The 22,711-nt window shown below is 36.6% G+C and overlaps 2 protein-coding genes and 1 long non-coding RNA gene across 5 annotated transcripts; 1 reads left to right on the top strand and 2 right to left on the bottom strand.

The window, feature by feature from the left end:
* The first annotated feature begins 72 nt into the window (after positions 1-72).
* On the top strand, positions 73-22,441 carry LOC122527138. Of its 2 annotated transcripts, none has more exons than XM_043651053.1 (3): positions 73-242; positions 20,702-21,220; positions 21,819-22,441. In XM_043651053.1, the coding sequence occupies exons 2-3, from the start codon at positions 20,755-20,757 to the stop codon at positions 22,007-22,009; spliced, it is 657 nt and encodes a 218-aa protein (XP_043506988.1). In that variant the 5' UTR covers positions 73-242; positions 20,702-20,754; the 3' UTR covers positions 22,010-22,441. The 2 variants fall into 2 exon arrangements, with proteins under 2 accessions (XP_043506988.1, XP_043506989.1); XM_043651054.1 differs by having other exon boundaries at positions 81-242; positions 20,702-21,217.
* Positions 5,614-8,449, bottom strand: LOC122527140. The gene is made up of 2 exons (XM_043651055.1): positions 8,187-8,449; positions 5,614-5,998 (listed from the first exon to the last, which is right to left on the bottom strand). The coding sequence occupies exons 1-2, from the start codon at positions 8,336-8,338 to the stop codon at positions 5,830-5,832; spliced, it is 321 nt and encodes a 106-aa protein (XP_043506990.1). The 5' UTR covers positions 8,339-8,449; the 3' UTR covers positions 5,614-5,829.
* Positions 12,175-20,212, bottom strand: LOC122527143. Of its 2 annotated transcripts, XR_006306289.1 has the most exons (8): positions 20,050-20,212; positions 19,580-19,869; positions 17,632-19,450; positions 16,201-17,557; positions 14,906-15,950; positions 13,886-14,809; positions 13,499-13,776; positions 12,175-12,921 (listed from the first exon to the last, which is right to left on the bottom strand). It is a non-coding gene; the product is annotated as an uncharacterized LOC122527143 (long non-coding RNA). The 2 variants fall into 2 exon arrangements; XR_006306288.1 differs by lacking the exons at positions 12,175-12,921; positions 13,499-13,776 and having other exon boundaries at positions 13,801-14,809.
* Positions 22,442-22,711: the final 270 nt, after the last annotated feature.

Here is a 22,711-nt window from a genome sequence, read left to right as displayed (position 1 = left end):
GCTCGAATGAGCGGCGGCGATACTGGCGTTCTTTCATTGACGTGCTGCTGCTCGCTGTGTTCTCCAGTTCTGAGCGAGCCTCTGCACGCTTAAGATCACTGGACTTTGCATCGGTGGCTTCTCTTATTTAAAATTTGTTCGGAAGCTTGTAATTCTTCGACAGTGACTGAAAAATATTTCAAGACAGAATACATCATACCTCGAAGGAAATCTGAAGATAAAGAGTTCAGAGGACGCTTACGGTGAGTTTTTCACTAACTTTGTTGGCTATTTGGTTTCTTCCTTTTTGTAGAATTTTATTTTAAAAATTATAACAAAATGGGGAGTTAATATGATTGAAAATGATGAATTTGGATATACTTTGGTGCTTGTGACGCGTGGATAATTGAATAGATGACATCAGCAAGCGTGTGGAACGAGCGGCGCGCCACGACTCTTATCTTATTAAATATATATGTACTTCGCTACACCTGGAAAGCAAAACCACATATATTGTGTCAAGGTTCAATGGATCAATTGAAATTGTGCAACCGGTAGACCGGTTTCTATGAGTGAAACTGACCGACAGATAATTAACCTTAGTACTCGAGCAATTATAGTCCAGGAATATCAAATTGATTAATGCACTCTCCGTTTCACTGGTCTTGTTCCCAAAATGCTCGCGTATGGAGTAAAGAATTTTCACATGTCAGTTGTCTATTTTGCAATATTTTCTGTACGAAACAAAGAAGATTACATCTTTTGTTCTCTAAACAGCTAAATTTTCCAAATTTCAATCTTAAAATTTACCGAGTTTCGAAGCGTAAAACTTTAAAAAAGGAAAATTATCGATTTCAATTTCCCTCCTAAAAATCTCAATCGTAACAAGAAATAATAAAACCTCGGTGACTCTTGAAATCTGTGGGGGGAGAGCAGCCGCGAAATCGCAGTCTTGGAAATTCCCATGAATTTCTCCGCGGCGTCGATCGCGTCGAACGCGAACACGCTGCACGGAATATCACGTTAGAAATTCGCGCGCAGTTAGAATGGCGAAAGTAATCGGGGAGCTCTCCCTGGATCTCCGTCTAGAGACCTTATCCTTGATGGAATCGAGGTCGCCTTCGGTGATGTTGTGAAGTTTCATCGGCGTTGTGTCGATTTGTCAGAAATCTCGATGGTTGTCGTCATCATCAGGTTGTCGCGTGTTGGGAGAGAAAAAAGTCTCGAATCCGACGTTTTCTAATATCTATTTCCGTTCGACCCTAATGCATCTTTCTCGATGCCAGTGGCATGTCACTCGTGTGAAATAGAACAGGAATTCTGGGAGGGGAACGGATGGCGTGTGGAGGAGGGGGGCGACCCTAATGATGCTGGGCCGACAAAGCGAGAAACTTCATTTCGTCTCTTCCCATAACACGAGAATTTATGGCACTGCTAATTAATATAGCGAGGAACAACGGGACTGTGAGGTGCCAGAAACACGCCTGATTTTTTTCCCCCAGCTCTGACCGATCAGTTTCTCTTCCTCGTAGACGATCAATATTATTTTGAGATTAGACACTAATTGGACGTTCGTTGAATCTGAAATAATTTCAGTAACATTCACATATTCCTTGTTGAGTCTATGTTTTGGGGTGAATGTGTTTTGTTAGAGATACATACAGCAATCCTCCGGTTTTCTTTCTGCTTGGTGCTCAACCGAGCGTGAACTTTGACCTGGAAGAGTGCACACACGCTTCGTCGACTTCCAGCCATTGTTACATTGCTAATTTACTTTGGAGGAAGCTTCAAATTCAAAGATGTTCCGCTCTGTACAATTCGGTGCACCTAGTTTCCTTCACTTGTTTTCGAAAGGATTAGATAAACAGAGAGATTAAAGTGGATCATCTGCGCGATCCTGACCCTTTCTTCTGGAAGGAATATAAATTTAAATAATTCAAAGGCCACCGATCAGGTCAACGTGTACCTACCCTGAGCTTTACAATTGGATTAACCGCAATCTTGTGTCTGACCTTTAATGACACCTGTATTTTATCTCTAATTATTTTTATCAGCTGTTTTACACTTGGACGAGAACTTAATGACCCCGTGATAATGCGACGTGCAAAAGCCTCACGGTGAATGTCACCTCACCGGGTGTTGATCTACGCATCTCCCGGGGTGAGTTTAATTATCACGCGCCATCTTTATTAATAATAATCGATAGCGGTGGTCTCCCCGATGGCATTAAACGTCTCTCTCACTGTTTACTGACCCGCTCCCCATTAACAACTTCCGATCGATCCTCCGTGAACTTCAGTTTACGACCCTGTTCCAAGTTATAATTGTTCAGGGCGATTGTCGTCAGTCATGATCGATTGCCACGCGCGTAAAATATTCACGCCGATTGATGTGTCGTCATTGATAAAGTGGCAGAAACTCGTAGGCGTCATTAAGTTCTTTTTATAGCGCAAACGTTCAAGGCTTCGAACTTACTGCTTCCAAGTTTTCGAGAGTTCCAAGTCCCAAGGAGAGTTTTCAAATCTAATCGAAAGCTTCGAAATTTTCAAATTCTCGAATTCTCCGCCGATCTTTAAATCGTTCATATGTACAGTAATTGTACCACAATTGTTAATCATAACTCCGTATAATAATAAATTCCATGGCAATTAATCTTTTTTAATTGATTTGAGAGTGGAAATGATCGTTTCACATAGCAAATCGTCAATTGCTCAACAAGCAAAAAATCGATTCCGCAGTGCTGCAACGATTTCGTTCCACGGTCGGCTCCTAACGATTTCTCCTCCATTCATCGAGATGCTTTTGATCAATTAACGCAGTCTTTCCAATGCGTCATTGTAAACAACGAGGATTCTTTTAAAAAAAAAAGCGTCATTCAATAGTTCCTTTGACGGAGTCGATCAATCTTACCGCCATTACATGTTGAAATTTCTGAAGAATCCTTTCTTTATATTCAGCATTCTATTTTCCATCGGTATTCTATTAACGTTCCATCGAATCTTCCGTTTAATTTCTTTCAATGAATGTACGAATGGCAGAAATAAGTCTGTTCCTGTTGATTTTCTAATCTCGATTTATACAGATGATCCATGACAGTGTTGGATAACCGGAAATGAGTCTAAAACCAATAATTTTGACTTATCTTGGCTTCAAAAGTTCAAAATTTTATTTTATACAAAGACCCTTTGAGCCACTGTGACAGAAATTTGTCAATATCTTCTTCTTGCCACTTTATACTTAAGAAGGAACAAAAATTTTTGTTATGCTCGAATTCGTAGTCTTGCAGTCTATTAAATATATTCTTCACCCTCGACAACAAGTTTCAATTGATGAATTTTGGAGCTTGCTTCAAAATTTAATTTGCACTTTATAATTTACATGTAAAGATTATGAATGTTACTGACTGTATAAAACACAAAGAACAAATTAAGAGAAGTATAATTTAAAATTGAGTAACCTAATAAAAAATCTTGGCTTTGTTGTCACCTCAAAATAAGTGAATAAGTTCTACATAATCTAAGTCATAGATTATAAATAGAACATAAAAATGAAGTACCATGTTTGTTCCTCTTTGATCTTCATTTATATACATTCCTGTATTTTTTTTTATTGAAGTGTCTTCTCTTCTGTTTTCTAATTGTACATCAGGTTTCCAGCAAACGTTCTATTGAGGATCAAACGTCTCTCACGTGATACAGTTTGTGGTAGCGCAGGGAGTTACGAAATCACTTCGGTTGCCCAAGGCGCTGAATGTGTCCGGCAGTTTCTCTTTGTTCCATTGGCTGCCTTCAGGATAACCAGCTATCCTCGCCTCTGTACACACATTCTCGCGTCGCGTTGTAATTACACAGTTCTTTCTATTACTCCGTCCGATACATTTGGGCCGAATTATGCTTTTCCTTGTGAAATTTCATGCAACGCCCGTGTAATCTTCAATTATCATCGTGCGGTAACAAAACAAAACGAGAGAGTTTCTTTACGGGAAATTACTGAATTAGAAAATCACTGCCTTCTGAGCACATTTCGCACCAGGCTGTATATATTCTGAAAAATTAATAGTGTGCCTAAATTTTATAAGGGTATTTCTTTTTCTTTAAATAAGGAAAATTTTCTTTGTTTTCTTTAAATAAAGAAAATTTTTCTTAAATGAATTAAAGAGAGAAGAGCAGTTGAGTTATCATTTGATCTTGAAATTAGACTAAACGATAGAGTCTTCAAACATTATCCACCAACACTTCCAGTCACTAAATTCTAACTTCACACTTTACACGAAGCGTGCAACAATCTAACACGTTGATTAGATTTCTGGAAACTGACAAATTGCAATCTTTGTTCTCCGGAGAAGCCAAGGACACACTTTCTCTGCTCGCGTGGCGGAACTATTTTTAGACCGCTGTTGGTAAAAGGAGGAAAGGGCAGTGAAAATGCGATTTGACGGAGCGTTTACTTCGATTTTTCTCCCCTTGGATCGTTGTTTTGTCCGTCTGTCGCTTTCAGGCTGGTCTTTCATTCGGGGCTGTGAGCCGCCTTTATCCTTCCCCGTCGGCTATTTTCGTTTCAGAAACGAATACAACCTCACGACGCCAGCGTCTGACTTCCTAGCCGAACAAGAGAAAATTGTATAAATCACAGCAACGTGTATTTGCATTGTAAAAGCCACCTTCAAGACGAGACGGGCTTGACCCTGCGCACAAGGTGTACACACCAGGTTTATGCATAGTCCAAAGCGCAGAGCCTTACTAATTTTGGTCTTCACTTTCTCATCCAAAGATAACAAAGCTCAGACTGTCAAACAATCGTTAGTCTTATCGCGAGTGCTAATTTCTACATAATTACTCCAGAAAGAAATTATTTTGAAAATTCCATCGCTGAGTGCTTCAGTTTCTCATTCTCTTCAATTAGTCTTATCGTTCTTGCTCCGGAAAACGTGTAATTTCAAAATCTAACTCATTTTGGTTTCCAATCTTCTTCAGACTTAGTTGATGATTTGATAATTGTCCCCTTGGGCTAATTTTTCCGTAATTGCTGCAAAAGAGAATTAATTTCAAAATGGGCATTCCCGAAAGGTTTAGCTTGTTAGTAAATGAGAAAGAAAGATTGTTACTAATAAGAAATTGAAAGCAGACTGATGTCTGATAATAAAACCATAGCTACCGACTTTGTGGCTTCTCCAGGATAAGCGAAACGAGGAGGAAATTGATGAACAGTCATCGGCGATGAGTCACTGGCTCCGCTTCAAGGGCTAGGAATGCGGGGGTGCGGATAATATCATCACCAGACTTAATTTATGGCCATGGGGGTGAGCAGTTCAGAACGTCAGCTTTGTTTCGACATAGAAAAATGTTCATTACCAAGCATTTGTAGGCGATGACGCACCTTAATTAAAAAAGCGTTCAGAGGATCATTTGCTAATTACGTTGTATTTCAAAAACCGAGCCATCTGGTGTTACTTGTGTCGCTTCTCATGGTCAGAGAATTTTGTCCTTTATATCTTCCACATTATACAAGGTGTCTCAGTAACCATGATAACCTTTTGATGGAATTAGAACATATCCAATGAAGTATCCTGATATACTACTATTTTTTGTAAATTTCCAAATTGAAATCTCTCTCGAAAAGAAACCTCGTTTCCACATTTTCCATCTTTTCAATCATTTTTCACACGTAGAATGGTCAATTCTAGTATCCAGCGACACATAATTCTAAGATCGTTGATGTTAATCTAGCCAGTGGAAGTTAGGTCACAGCTGACCTCTTTCATCCTGTTTCTTCTCTACGCGCAAGGATTCGTCAGGTGTTTTTTTTCTGTAAAGGGGGCCTCTCGCTTTTATTATACCGGATCACCTTGAGTTAAGAAACCCCTCCCCTAAGTGGCTTCATCTTTGCTACTGCCCACACGACGCTGGAGTCTCTTTTAAAGGACGATAAACGGGCTCGTGGATACCTGATGCACACGTTGGACGCACGAATCCATTCAATGCTTCCTTCTGACACCAATTTCCGTCCATTTTTCCGCCACCTGAAAGGACCTTTGGTGTTAGACACATCTATTTTCAGAGGTGGCACGTGTGCGTGGCTGATAAGTTTCATCCGGAAACTTTAAACGAGGGTCGTAAATCGCGTCACAGCTTTCCATTTTCTTTCTCTCATAGGGGAAATGAGAGTTGGGATTGGTTATAAATAGATTGAAGAGCAAAGGAACAAAAATTTGCTAAGAAAAAAAAAAACAAAAAAAAAGAAATGGATGGAAGAAATTCTTTAAAAAAAAAATATTGTAATTTGTCAAGATCCACTGTCATAATTTCTGTTATAATCGTCAGACTGTAGATTTTTTTATGAATTTCTTTCATTGGAGTATTTAAAGTAATGTTTTATTTTGTGAAACTGTTTTCTATTTATGTTCCACCATTTAATAATATTCATAAAAAATATGAATTCTCACGGATATTTGCAGTCTAATAATAACTTAAGCGACCGAATATCAAGCAGTATTGAAACAGTAAAACAGAGGTGAAAAGAATGCACAAGTGCAAGAAGGAGAAGAAGGGAGGCAAACAACAAAAGAGGAGAGTGTTTGAAAGCGAACAGAGTGGTGGCCAGGGGCGTAGAGAGGCGAGAAGAAAAGTAGCCAAAAGGAAGAAGGAAACAGGGAGACAGACTAAACACACCGGGGATCATGGTGGTCGATGACGCGCCGTGCGTCGGTGACTTGTGGGAGCCTGTCGCCTCAAATGCTTATTCCGTGATACTACGCGCTTTACAATATACATAAACTTTAAATTAAGCAACGATTCTATGACTTAAAATAAGATCTAAAATAAAAAGCAACGATGCTCTTTCATTTTTCAATTTTTCAATCTTCAAATTTTTCGGAGTTTCAACTTTTAAATTTCTTCAATTTTCCACCTTTTAAAATTCCGGTTCTTCAGCATTTAATTTTAAACTTTCCACGTTTCTAGATTTTCCAGTCGTCGAATTTGCAATTTCCAAAACGCATCAGTTTGCAACTCGTCAAATTTCTCAATTTCCAATCTGTAAAATTTCAGTCTCAAGTTTCTTTCGTAGATAATTTGAAAAGGTGATTGAATAGATCTGGCGCCATGAAAAGCAATAACTCAAACAGATACTCTTTGAAACACATACTTTTTGAAGGATGACAGCGCTTTTGAAATTAGTTCAATGGTGGATGGCTCATTGTTTAAAGCATTCGGTGAAAGTATATAGTGAGCTTGATTTCAATGCAAGAATTCGAAATGCGGAGACAGCTTGGCGTAACAGAGAGACAATGAACGTCGTTTCTGAAATGAACCGTACAATTGTTTTAAAACATTATGGAACACGGAAAACAGGAAAATGCCTTCGTGATGTGAATGCACATGGTTCTGTATGGAAACGAAGCTTTCTGATCTGAGATCAATTTGAAAATTTACTCGAGATACGTATTTCAATTATGTAGACGTAGAGAACTGGTATGAAAAGACTCGAATGCCAAACAACCAATGAAATGTGGTTTCTTTGTAGTCGAGAATGATTGCACAATGCGGTTGTTTCCTTAGCTATTGCTTTCTTATCCTTCGAATCTCTTTCACTATTTCATGAATAACAATTTTTGACAGAAATGAGTTTCGATTTGGTTTCACACGTTGCACGGACAGGGCAACGGGAATCAGGCAATCGAGCAAAGACCGCTGCGGGTTGCATAACGGTTTCGTGCAGCATCCAGTGTACGTACAGTATCCAATGTCTGCAAAAGAAAGAAAACCGTGCAGACACGTGCGAACGCTTGACCCCTCGAACTATTCAATCGATACACGCTTTCCTCTGAACAACTGATCGAGTTTCATCCAAATATTCGACTAAACAAGCCCCTCTTACCTAAATAATACGTTTCTCTCTTTTTTAAATACTAGCACACAATTAGGTGTGACGACTGTACATTTAATTATATACAATTTACAGCATATTTGTGGCATCTTATTGTATGTTACTTTACTGATCCAAGAAAATAATTCTTTTTTGAATAATACTGCACACAGATTTGAGACAAAGGAACAAAGAAATTGTTCAGCGTCACGGGAAACAGAAGTATCATACTCTGAAAAGTGATGATATTAGTCGCTTCTGCAGTATAGATAAATGATTTTGGGCAAGGTGAATGAATTTCTGGATAAACAAGGAGCGGAATCGTTAAAGCGAGTTCTACGAACCGAGATCTCGTTACTTGCTCGGTGGTCGAACGGTATCCCACAAAGAGGGACGTCTTGTCGACGTGCCGCGGGCTCCTTTGAGCCATTTCCAACACCGTCTGGACCACTCTTCCCAAGGTTCGATTCATTCGACTGCAAACAACTTCCTTCATCAGAAGTTTGCCCGTCTCCTTCTTCTTTTTCTTCTTTGCTTCTTTTACTTCATTCTTCTGCCTCCTCACAGTTGAATTCAACTCGCGTCATTCACTTTCCAAATTATATTTCTTCTTTTTTTTTATACTCTCCAGTTGTTAGTATCGTTACACAATAATTGATTTATTAATTATGTGTACGTTATTGATGATTTGTACGTTACGAACTTACGAATCTCCTTTTTTATGATTTTGCAGTGGATTTTTGATTCCTCAGTGGATTGATAGATAATTGTGAAATGGAATAATTACTTAACTTTTAATTTGTGAAAATTGTTTTACTACGTCAATTGATTTAAAAATTAACATACCACTGAATAATATTTCCATGTTGTTGTAGAAAAATTATATATACGGAACACTTATTAAATAAAATGTTCTCTATAATTTTCATTTCTTTCTCTGGAAGAAGATTATGTCTGTGTGTCTATATGAAAGACTGTGGGAGAATTTCTATAAATTGGGATTCCCAGATGAAGAGGGGGAGCCTAGAGAAAATTAGAAAAATATTTCATATCATAAATCTCGATGCAATTGAATTCTCGGATACAATAATACAAATTCTAACTTACAATTATAAGTGAAGTTAATATACTTTTGTGGATGATTTTAAAAACGAGTTTTAAACGAGTGTTGAGCAAAAAAGACCGTCCGGCACGGAAGGATGGCAGAGTCCAAGGAAAAAAGGAGCGGAGAGAAAAAAAAAGAGGAACAGAAAGAACAAGCAGGATGACTCGCAATCCTGATGATACTTGTCCTTGAATCGGCCTGTAAGGTAACTTAACGATCCCCGTGGATTTTTGTCGTATGTGTATCCAAGGGTATTGCCGCTTTCCGAAAGCTCCTCTGATCTTCAATTAATATCCAATTAGCAATATTTCTTGCACGATTGTTGATTCGAGGAGAAATCCACGCTCTGGTTTTCCATATAGAGATGACGAGCTGAGAAAAAAAATAGGAATGTGCAATTCTTGGAATTCATACATGGAAGAGGATAATAGTTCAAAGAAAACGAGCGTTTTTGCAGAATCTATCATAGATTCTATTTTCAGGAAAAATAAAAATTATAATAAGAATCAATAGGAGTTAATAAAAAAAATATAGAATTTACAGCAGTAAAGTTTATAATTAAATAAACTTATAATTAAATAAAATTTTTTCGTAAAATATATAATTACTATGTAAATTATTTTGTTAAAGATTCTGTCTTTAATAGCTGTCATTTTTTTAAAATAATAGCTACAAAAAAATGTAATAAAATTTTATTAATAATTTTTTAGTTTTCAATAAGACACCGTTCCTTCGTTAAACATGCTATCTTTCCTTTATTGAAGCAAGTTTTCTTGAGAAATTGTAGACTCGTTCGCTGAATGTTTTCTCTTATTTTCTTATTGTTCAATAAAGTTATAATGACGTTAGAGCGTTTAATTAATTAGCAAACTGGTTGTGGATCGTTGCTTCGCCTCATCAGCAATGTATCTCTTAGCAGAGCGTACTGCAAACGCACATTTTTCTCCGCAGCATTGTTCTTTCCCATCAAATCGAGGACGCCAGCATTAAATCGTCGGCTTTGGAAAAGAGCATGCATCGTGAATGGAGAGTTTCTCTCCGGGGCTTATTACGGCTCTCCTTGTCTCATGAATAATGCGTTACTTTTCCTGTTAATGCAATTATTTGTGAACTCATTATTGGCTCTACTGTAAATAAAACGAGAGGTATATAAATGTTATTCGAGCAACGAACATATACTATAAATCTCTGTTCTATATTTTTCTGGAGACTTATAAAGTTCTTCTATTATTATTTATTTAATTTATTTTATTTAGTTTAACAATATTATAAATTATATTATAAATTTTTGGTTGAGCTTAATTTTCTCTGAAAAGCTGAAAACCATACAGTTAAAAATACAAAATAAAAATAATAGATACAAAAATATTTATTTAAAGATATCTGTAGCAATACGTGCCTCCATTTAAAATTAGATCAGGATCTAAATTAATTACATTCTGATATCTGTATATCTGTTTTGCAGCATAGTTTGGCAGAGTTTAACAAATAGCTATTAAATAATGCACGATAGAAAGTTTAGACACAACAAAAATCAAAGAAAAATCATAATGCAAACTCTCCCACACTTTTATTTTTATACTTATCTTCCTTGATGATCGTGTCGCAACGATTGTTGTTGCATCAGAAAAAATTTCATTGGCCGATGCCTGGATGGCAGGAACACGATTTTCCAACCTTATTTCCGACGTTTCTTGAGCAACATCGCGATGAGCAGCAGGAAGTCGTCGCGAAACAACCTTCCGGAGATAGTGACATCTTTGCTTTTCATTACTCCGTTACTCACTACAACGAAATTTCAATCAAATATTCCAGCGACCATCGGATTTTAATATAAAAATGAAAATAATTTTAATTTTGATTTTTCACCACTCTACATGACCTAAAAAAATTATCATAAAATTATTTCTCGTACACTACGAATATAAAGCCATTACAACAAGAAAAAGTTATAAATTTATAAAATGAAAAATAAACATTCCATCGTGTCAATCGCTTCTAAATAATCATACATAAAATTTCAAACTGAATCCTTGAAAGTCTCTTTATCTGCAAATAAGGATCCTCGATCAATAAATAATTCCCAATTTACACAATCGAGAGCTCCTAGTCAGATCCTACGATCAGTTTAGACGCTAAACTTTGAAATAGTGGATCTTCTAAATCTCGATCTCTATCAAGGAACATTTTGCACGTCTGAAAAAAAGTCTAACAACAGCTTTCCAAAGCAAAGTTCATGCATCGACAGCCACGAAAACCCGGAAGGGTTGGCAAACCAGTTTTGTGACAAGACAACGGTGGAGCAGCATTTATAGATTATCTTCTTATCCAACTGTGTGTGTCACAAGCCGTCTGTGTCTTGTATAATTGCGGTCGATGCTCGTACGATCCGACCAAACTTTTCAACTGTTTTTATCACTGATATACATGATACGCTTTTTTTCTTTTTTGAATGTTAGATAACATTGTTGGCGTTAGAGGCAGTGTGCGGGCGTTGCTGTAGAGTTCCATCGAGAAAGCTACCACCCACGTAAGAAAATGTGCCATGTAATAAAGGCTAACGGTGTCTGGAAATAATAGAGTACGACATATCAACAGAAGGCGCCTCTGTGCTTTGTAATTTCACGTTCAATCACACGTCTCTACTCTGCCATGTTTCATTTTCTCCATCCATCATTTTTCAAGTAATTTTCCTTTTCATACATAATTCAACAACGCGTCAATTTGTTGACAATAATTGGAACTGAGCAACAATTAATAGTTGACTTAGTACTCGGGTAATTCTACAAATTAAATTAAACACTCCGTCAAAAACCTGAAGGAATTATGTGTCTGGGTTTAATTAAATTCGTCTAGACGCCCGCGGTGATTCAACATCGAGAGAGTGGAAAAAAAGAGATGAAGAGAGCCGGCTATTCTCTTATGTAATGGAGACTGAAGTTTCTGCTTGGTGTAGCATGCACATAAGCCGCTTCGAAACTTCCAAGCAAAACCAAGGGGCCATTGTCTCTCACGTGTTCGGCCGAGTTTTCCTCTTTTTGACCCCATTAGTGCCAACTTTTCAATAAGAACGCAGACTTTGGATCTCCAGGAGGTCCAAAACATCTTGAATATGTTTTGACTATAGAAAAGAATAGCAGAAATTTATGTATTAGAATGGTTGTTGTTTATGTTTTCTAACTTAATCCTAAATAATAGTTAAAAGAACCTAAATAGTTCCAAATTCAAAAAGACTTGATATTCTTTCCTCTGCAATTTCTGAAGTGTGTCTGAACTCAGAGGATCAGAGGACACGTGGCTGTAGAAGCATTGTGAGGTCATGACCCCACCTGGCGACCATCTCTAAAGATTCACTATAGAGAACTGGTATTAAAGTCAATGAGAACTGGTTTGTGAACAGAATATGATGTCACTTTCGTGTTGGTAATACGCGGCGAGGACACGGGAAAATAATAAACATACGCGAGTAGAATAATGATTAAGATTAGATATGGATGATTCCAGTAAGCGGATGATTTCTTTTGTTCGTGGAGCTCTCATTTTCCTTGGCCTTATTCCATTTGCTGACGAAATCTGCTCTTTTGAGGATAAGGACAATCGCTGTGTTATTTTCTTGGAGCAAATATCCTTCCATCAGTTAATTAACATAATTCTTGTTGATCAGTGTAGATTGAATTACTCAAAATTGATCAGAATCCAATCTTTCACAAAATATAAACGCTTCTACTGTGCTTTTTTAACTTTTGTACTTTTAACTATTTAGATCATTCTACAATACAATTGGTAGCATTTTGGAGTAACCCGTTAGCAGTCTAGTGAATCACATCATCCGAGGATTCGTCTCCAAGAACAAGGTAGAAAACAGGGAGAGCCAGAGTGTGGCAATCGGGCTCTCCTACAAGTATAGTCGCGGATCCTCCTGTTGGTACGATCTCGAGGAGAAGGGAGAGGGTTCACCTTTCACCCCGGAGTAACTGTAGAACGAGGAAAGTCAGGGAATGGATTATGCCGGCGGAGGTGAACAGCTGGGACTCGATATAACCTGCCGTGATTACGTTTCTGTTGCCGTCAACAGCGTGTATTAATTTTCATTCATCGAAGTTCGAAAATAAACGCTTCGTCCCTGTTAACTGATACGATTAACTCTGCTATTTAATATTTATAATAACCTTATTTTCAAACCAGGCTTAAGACACCAATTTTAGAACTAGGTTTTACACGCAGTTTTGTCTGAAGATTTCTGGATCTTCTGAATTCTGGATTATCAAAATATTCGATCTTTTAATTATCAATTACTCAAAAATGTCCAAAGTTTCGAATTCTTAAATCTTTATTCTTAAACGCTCAAAGCTTAAAATTATCGGTTATTCAATCTATTAATTCTCAAATCTTAAGTATTGTCGATCGTCCATGTTCGAAAAATTCTAATTTCCTTGATTCTTGGAACTTTTACATTTGTCCAGTTTTTTAAAAATTTCTCAATCGAGTGATTCAAGTTTCCGAATTCATGCTATTTTACTTCCTTTGAAAAGGAAGAAATCGAGTTTCCACTGTTTGATTATCAGCGAGCACGGATCGCAGTGGTGCCACATGCTCTTCCGTGTTGAATCAGGATCGAGTCGATGCATATTTCAAAAACAAACGAAAGCGCGTTTACGTAAGCGCTGACTTCTTTTCGTCTTCCTCAGCCGTTCCTCGTTCAACGAACTACGATAGCAAACTTTGAGCGGTTTCTGGTGTTGCTGACACGCGAAGTTCATTCACTTTTCCGTTCGTGGCACCCTTACTCATCAAATTTCTTTCACTCGTTTTTTCATACTTCTTTCAAACTCGAAATAAAAATTTTCAAAATAATTATATAATCTTGGATTTTTATTAAATATACAAATTGACCATTAAAATTTTCAATGATCCACAAAAATGTTTTCTTACCGATACCTTTATTTACTAGTTCACTGATGTCCATTATTTACAGTTATTATTCATGAAATCCTCCTTTGTTCTTGCACCCATTTACTGTACAGTTAGCTTCAAACTTCACTTCGCCATTGTAAATTTTAATTAACGATCCTGCGTCAATTCAATTATTCTTTCTAGAGCCAGGTATCAGAGAATTCTGTCAGTGAATTTTATTTTATTTAGTTATTCTTAGAAAGAAACCTAGAAAAATCTCAATCATCTGAATATTTTGTACTCAACTCCTAAAGCTTAATTTATTTTATTTTCAAACTACTAGGTTTAGCTTTTTTTTTACAATCTTTTAATTAAATAATATAAACTCTTTATAATTTTAGGTACATTATATCTAAAATATCTCACGAGTTCAATTCTCGTTCTGCTTTTTTATTATCAGTAGTATATTATATATGCAAACTTTAAGCAAAAGTCTTCTGATTATTCCAATTATACTCTTCTCACTGCCAATTTCTTGTCATATTCTTGCATATCATTTATTTTCTAACTCTGAACTGGACGATGAACCGTGTTAAGTTTTAGTTCCCGGTATAAATCCGTCTACGTATCAACAGAGAACCACTCTGTCCAGCCAGGGAATGGTATTATCCATGTAAGAACAATTCGATCGTGATTCAGAGCTGGCGAGCGTGGGCGTGCTGCGAATAATCGGCTCGAGAAGGGACAGAGGGCCGACTGGATCTCAAAGTGAAAGTCCTGGATCAACGTTTAGTCGCGTCGCGGCCATAGACTTGTACGGATACTCTGCGAACGTGTTCAAACGTTCTCCTCCCCTTTGGTTATCCATTTTATTTCTTCACTGTTGCCCAATACGTTTTTGTGAAAATGAGTAAACAGTGGTGTACACGTGACCATTTGGGATTAAGGATCTATCTGTGATCTATGGAACTGGACAATCAAGGTTTGGTTACAAAATTAAAAGTCAAATAGAATTCTAAGTTTGTTCAGTACTTGAGGATCTCTGTTGTAACAATTTGGTACTACCTTAGTTTTGAGATTCGTAGATACTTTGGTGCTTGATGATCTTTGATCTGACAATTTCCAATTATTTGCAATTTAATTGCAAGATTAAATGCTAAATGAAATTTTGAACAGAGGGCAGGTGCTAGAATCTTTGTTATGATAATTTAGAAATACCCATAATTGAAGTTATCCTAGTCAAAATTTTGCATCACTTTGAGTAGCTTCAAGTAGTTGAAGAGAACTCTTTTTTTTATGAGTCTCTAGTTATAGGATTTACGAGTCGATGATATCTCCCGGATTCTAAGAACAGAAGCTAATAGTAATTTATACCATATCAAGAGTGGATTGACAAGTTCTTGAAAAGGAAAGCCAAGATTAAGTAGATCCAGCAGTATTATGAAACGTTGGTGATCCCAGAATCTCCATATTTAGATGATAATTACTCCACCATTAATTGCTCTATTATTGTCTCCTGGTGGAAATACCATTTAAATTGATCACTAATTAGTCGTGTCATAATTTAATTCCATTAACACTCTCAAATCTCTCACGCCTATTTTATCTTTCATTTTAGAGATGTATCCCGGTTTGTAATTAAAATAACATGCGTGTGAGCTTGTTTAATCCATTAAATCTCTGTTAACGCTGTGTATGATCTTCCGCTTAATGTAATAGCATAAAAAAGTTAACAAAATGTGCTGAGGTAAGGTTTGCGTGATCAGTGGAGCGTTAATCGGATGAAGGCTCGTTAAAATCCGTATCGTGATCGATCAGCCAACTGGGAGAGGAACGATCACTTTCCGTATTATTACTTGGCTGTGTGAAAGGCATAACCTCGGTGCTCGTGCGCGCAATAACGGAAATATTAATGCACGGACCTCGTTCGAACTTTCAACCAGGCTCTCTGTAACGAGCCACCAATCGATCGCGTGTGGTGTTGTTGCCTGTTCCTCCTCTTCTGTTCGTTTCGATCCACCATGCGTGAAGACTTACGGTACATTGTAGCGTTATTTCGTATGCTGATAGCCAGCCTCTGAACCTTTGTTTCAGAACGTCTGTCGGTTCCCTGAAAATAGATCCTAGTTACTTTCGATTGTCATTTCAATTGAGTGCAAAACAACAGAACCCGATTGAAGATTCGTTTCAAATTTTCATTATTAATTTTGTGTATTATGTGTATTATCTCAACTAGCACTGAGCCATTAGAAATTAGAATTGAATCTCAGATAAATATATAAATGTGTAAGTAAGGAAGTAATGAGAACACAAAAAGTTACGCAAGCGTGATTGGAAAAAAAAATATTTAAAAAACGCACCAAATAGCGGTTGGCCTGAAAATCATACATGATGGCGCATGACGAGGCAAACTTGTTACTCCAAAAAATATGGAAAGAAAGAAAATAATTCAGAAAGTGCAGTGGCAACAACGATCCGTGAAACATTATCTTCATTAGAAATATCAGTACCTAAGCAATTATCATCCTTGTTCATGTAATCATGTCAGAACTTCCTCACCGAACACCTTAATTACCACCATTAACAAGTTTTACGATTTTTCTTCTTTGATTTTATCCCATATTTCATGCCAAGCTTTCAAAAAAACTGTAAATTACACTTATCAGATCAGATGTCTGACGTTTATCAAGATTATTCCACAACTATTGTATAACCGCTTGATTATGTTGTGAAAGAATATTCTAGAAATTTTTCCTGGCTATTATTAGACAGTGAATTTTTATGCATTTACCAAGAACATTTTTAGTATCAATGTGCCTCAGTGGAATTACTTATTAAGATTGAATTATTGTTCGATTTTTATTGGGTCAAGTGGATACACTATAATTGAAATAAATTTTCTACAAGTTCCTATTATGTTTTTTTTTTCTTCTTTTATAAATTCCTGTGGTCTTCGTTCTGCAATACCTGCATGCCTACAACAATATTTAAACATTATCAAAACAAATGCCCATCTCTTTTTGTCTTAATTACATTCATAACAAGACAAATTTGCATAAATGTCCGTCTGTTATTCAACTGTATGATTTCCACAGAAATAATCGGGAATCTTCCACCGAATCTCGTTCAATTATTTTACGCCATTCAACCATAGCATTCAGCTATGCAAGGTCGTTGAACCAGGCAGCGCCATGGTTTTTCACAGGAGCAGTTTTCGCGTGGATTTTTCGAGATCCCGTGGTAATTAAAGGGCAGACGAGCAACGGCGTGTTGTTGACGACAAAATGACTGAGGACCGAACTGAGGGCCGTTCGAACGAAAGATTTTTCACCGTGATTACCACACCAGGCCGGTAGAGTCATCCATTAAATCAGTGGTGCGCAACCTCGTATCATTCCCGGTGATAATTTACAAGCAATGCGTATTAATGAACAGCGGTCGAACCGGAATCGCCGCTTATTTTGTAACACAGAGAACACAGTTGTGGCAATATATTTTCCTTGTATTGATTGTTTCAAGTTAACACTTTTTTTGTCTGGGGAAAAATAAGAAAAAAATATTGTATAAAAGGTAGATTCATAGCTTGTTTAAATCTGATAGTACCAAATAAACCTGAGCTAGTCACTAAACATTAGGTTTTTGGATTTATAATTACATGACAAAAATTTGCTAGGAAGATCCGATTATGCAACAGAAACGCTTTTCCCTTCTTAGTTTCTAAGAAAGAAAACGAAGCTTAAAAATGATATATTTCCTCTGAGTTATTAAGTAACAGAGTACATTATACAAACCATAAAATAGCCACGTCGACCATATCAAAAAGCCACGTCAGTTGTGACTTTGAAATCAATCAGCAGAAATTGGAAAGAAATTTTTTTTTCATCTCTCATGTCTGTTGAAATGATCTTCATGATAATAAAGAATAATTCTCCATCTTAACTTCAAATTATCATAGATTTATTTATTTTGAAGTATGATATCCCCGAAATAAGTTATGTAACATAGTTGCTGATAAAACAGGCAACGTCTGCGATATTCTTCAACCAGAGTTTCTGTGTCTGAAACTAGTTTAGCTCTGTATCATGGGAGTTTGCGCACCGCTGAGTCCAGTCGACCGATATCAAACGTCGATAGACTGGTAATATGGCGTTTGTATCGGCAACAAGGTGCAAGCGAGTGAAAGAGGAAACGAGAAGAGAGGTTTACCTGGACGAAACTCGCTGCCTGGCAACCAGCTCGCCACCAAGCGACTGGGATATACATATTGTTGGTCCGTTGCAAAAGCTATGGAAATCGCTCTTTCCAACCTCAGTCCTATGTTACACACTTTCGTTATAGAAGTTTTTAATCCAGCTTTTCAGCTTGTTTTCTAGCCTGGAGTGTTTGCATGTCGATACTTTACTGACATTATTTTCATAGTATATCAGCCTTACGAAACATAATATAACAAATTATCTTTCAATCATCTTTTTGAAAGATTAATAGTCATGGCCTAGATTAATTTGATATTGTCAAAGAAATTTATAAATTAATTTCCTTCTCATGTTAGTAGCCATGTGTCCTTCATGCATTCAGATTCTAAAAGAAAAACGTGGTTTAATTCTCAATGTTTTAGCAAAGAATCACTGATTGTGATTCATCTTCGTTTTAATGTTAAATAACTATCTGCGGTCATTGTTCGACACTGAATGTCATGCCTCGGATAAATATCATCCTACGTAATGGGGAGTGTGTTAATGTTGAATGCGGACCGCGTAACAGTTCACGATACTCGGACCGGTATCCTGGAGAACCACGTGCGTGCACACACTGTGCATACTTAAAGCCTGCGCGAATAACTCTTTCGTAATCGCTCGATTCGTATTCTTAAATCACTGCGCTGTTTGAATTCAGTATAAAATTCCATTAATAATAATTCTACAAAAATCCAACTCTACAGTGATTATACAACTACTTTCAAAAAAGATATCAAATTCTTCAATACTTTTTGAAACTGAATTGAGAACAAAATAAATCAATATTAAGTTCATAATATTTCTGCGTTTTATCCATCAACAGAATGTACAAATGGCAAGCGCAGTCAGACGCCTACGCTCGCATATTAGAATACAGCCATAAATGCGCGTGCTCCTCGTGGGATGGAAAAAAAAGAACTCTTTCTGAGTATAAATAAAGCGGTTTCTCACGACGCAGATGGAAAGTGCAGGGAAGCGTGGGCGAGAATTCGCGTTATCGATTCTCGAATCGAACCGTGCGTTGGGCCTACGCTGAATCGCGTAATCGTCTGTCAGTCTTTTATTGGCGAACAATAACCCGCTGGCTTTTTATTAATGCTTCAGTAACAGCTCCTCACTCTACTTCTGTTCTTGGATCTTCTGTCTTATAGACTCTGTCAGGATCGTAATCTGGTCTCGCTTGCTTTATTTCACCGATCCCTTTACATTCGAATGTTCGATGTTTCTGGCGCGATATTTATTATATACGTTATATACGTGTTCAGGACGTTATACACGTCTTGTCATGGTACAACAAAGTCGTCTAGATAGGATCCTTTGTTTTGGTTCTGCAAGTATTGGCGCAACGTCGATGCGGTGGATAATTTGGAAGTTCCTAAATCAAAAATTGGTTATATAAATATGATGAATTACAAGTTTGGCCTCCAGTGACTCGATAACGCTTTTTAAGGGTTGAAAATGTTAAAGTTAAGGGTTAAAAATATTCTGAAATTTTTAACCTAACCTAACTTTAATTCGCCCTTTAGAAATTGTACATATTTTGTACATATTTTGTTATGTAGATAGTGATATTCAATTATCATAGCGACTTCTCAGTTGCAGAGAGAGAAAGACACGTATACAAAGTTTATCGGAGCCAAGTGTCGTCGATTGGCGAACATTACAATCTAACGGGTGTTTGTTGATCGTCGGCGAATCGGTTTTTCCCTTTTCATCTGCCGGACAGTTATCGAGAATCCGGTTGGGCTACTCAGATTTCTTCGCCAGAGATTTAAAGTCCCACGTATCCGTCTCCTATAAAGGAAAAAGGAAATGCGTTATATACGATCTGTATTTACGGTAACGGGAATACGTCGTCGTGCGTTAAAGCTCAAAGCAGCGGATTTTTTTGATAAGCCGTGCAATTTAACAGCGCCTGAAAAACCGCTTGCGCTGTACGTTTAATTATTATCGGTAACAGTTTACGATACTTACATTTTACGTGTAATTCTACGCGTAAACGACCAGCGTGATAACGATCGTTACTTCTAAATATACAGTTTTCTTAATTGAAGTACTGTACCACACATATTTTTAAGATTAAGGTAAATTTTTAAACGCAAGAATATAAATAAATATAAACTTTTTAAATTGAGAAAAATACTCACAAACGCAGAAGCGTGGTGATGCTGAATTCGTATTCGACGCCATTACTGCTGATGTCAAATATTCGTCTATTTTTTAATTTAAAAACTTTTCTTTATAAGACTTTAAATTATTGATTAAAATTGTCTGGTCTGAAAATAAAGAAATACTTAAATAGATCTGTAAGGATTTCTCATTGAAATTGATATGATTAAAAATTTGAAATTTCGATTGCAGTGATGCGCGCCAATTTTTAGGCGCCAGATTTGAATGTTACTATTCTGCTGATTGCTGTTAATCCTTGTAATATCGCTGGATTATAGATATTTGCAATAATTATTATTACATTTATTAAAATTATTATTTTGATGATCAATGTCCAATGATATCACTCAAGGGTTAATAACATTGTTTTTTAATATTTTATAAATCCAATGTTAACCAACATGTTATAAATTAATTAATGGATATATAATATTTAAATACCAAATTTCTTTTTCAGATCAGTAATACAAATTGAACCATAGCTCTTGAATCAAAATCTGAACAAGAATAATGGCAAGGCAACAGACAGCCGACAGAAATATTCCTCATCTCCGAGATATCTTCGGATTTGGTAACAAATGGGAGAACACGCGTCTCCAAGCAGAAGAGAAAGCACCAGGACACGACAGCGCAGTATCCGTCGGCTCAACCTCTGGTGAAGAAGAGAGTCCTAAGAACAGCAAGAAGAAGAAGTCACGTCGTCGCGATAATAGCAAAACTTTAACGGAAAGCGACGTGAAACACCTGGAGAGACACCTGTCCATGAAGAAGACCATCCGCAAGAAGATCATGCGAGATCTGCAGCAGGCGTTCGTCGAGGATCCGAACGAGTTCCGGGTGGACGATATACCACCAGAACAGCTGAAGGCGGAGATCAATATTCAGAGTCTGAGCTTTGGGACACCATCACAGAAACAGGGACGCACACGTGGCAACGCAGAGAACACATTTCTCGACATGCTTCGTGCTGGAGGTAGTAGAACTTCTTTTCTAAAAAAAACTTCATTCTCATATTCGTTTTTGGGATTGATTTGGGATCTGAAAAATACATTTTTTATATTGAATGTGATTCAATATAAGAAAATACAATTATGAATCTGTATTGGTACAAATTATATTTTTACATCTTACATATTTATTTTTTTTATTATTATCTCTTAAATAGTATCATTGAGTAATTAAATTCAATTAAATAAATTTCAAAATTAACTAATTTAAATAAAAAATGTCTCCAATTGCCAAATAACAGTTACGCGTTAATATATTTTGAAGTAAAATTCTAAGGAAGAAACATATTTCTTATCTTAATTTCATGTTAAAAATGATCTGTACCAATACTTTTGCTCATTGGTGTATTTTCTAGCAATATTAATACCATCAAATTTATAATCAACTCATTAATATTAACTGAATATTTATGAAGTATATTCATTTATTACGACGTAATTGACAACGTAATTATTCATATGCTTATCAATATTCAGAAGTCATATTTTTAAAAAATCATTTAATTGTGGAATGATAAGTCCTTGGAGACTTAAAAAGTAATAAATGCTAATATATTTGTATTTCAGGTTTGGAAAAGAACTCTGGTGATGGAGACAGAGACTCTGGACATGGTGGCTCCCCCACTAGGGAAACTCACAATGCACAGGACACGGATGACGAATCTAGTTACCCTTATGATACGCCAGTTGCAACGCCGTCGAAAAAGAGCGGCAATTTTTGGAGACGGTTCACCATGAAGAGTCGTAACAAGCGGTAAATCCCCCGGACAAACGTCGATCACCACCAATTTAATTTCCATTTCTGTTACTATATCAACTTAGTTATTCGAGCAGAGCTTGCAACTGTGATATATATACAAGAGAGACACTTTTCCAAGTTTTTTTTACACAGGATCTCGAGAAGTTTCCAGGGTTCTCTTGCACAATGAAACTAATATCACAGTGAAATTTTGGAAATTAAGTTATTGGTATGGTACGTTCCACTCGTACAACTATAACGAGACATATAAGACATATGAAGTTTTAAAGATCAAGTTCATAAGATAAATTTAAGCTCTTTCATAATTAAATAAAGAAACATTTTGGTAATTTTAAATTGTGAACTTAATAATTCGCGAATATTATTAATTAATAAATGATTGTGCAAGAAGGCCCAAGTCTAATTGTAAGAACACGGGGCCAGTGATCTAGAAAAGAAAAAGAAAAATTGAAAAAGAACAAATTTTCATAACCGAAAATTACAATTTTACATATCAAAACAATATTTTTGGAGTTCCTTTTAGGGACGCTTTTTTGGCTGAAGCTTTTTGAAAACATTGTAAATGATTCACAGTGTTACAAATAGCTACTGAAACTTTTCTGGGATCCTATGAATCCCCATAATGTTACACGAAATCCCCTTTTGGTGTGTACTTAAAGTGACAATTAATTAATTAAGAAATGCAGCGAAAATATCTTAG

Source organism: Frieseomelitta varia, unplaced genomic scaffold, assembly GCF_011392965.1.
Source record: "Frieseomelitta varia isolate USP_RPSP 00005682 unplaced genomic scaffold, Fvar_1.2 scaffold_212, whole genome shotgun sequence".
Taxonomy (NCBI): Eukaryota; Metazoa; Arthropoda; class Insecta; order Hymenoptera; family Apidae; genus Frieseomelitta; species Frieseomelitta varia.
This window is presented reverse-complemented; position numbering and strand designations above follow the sequence as displayed.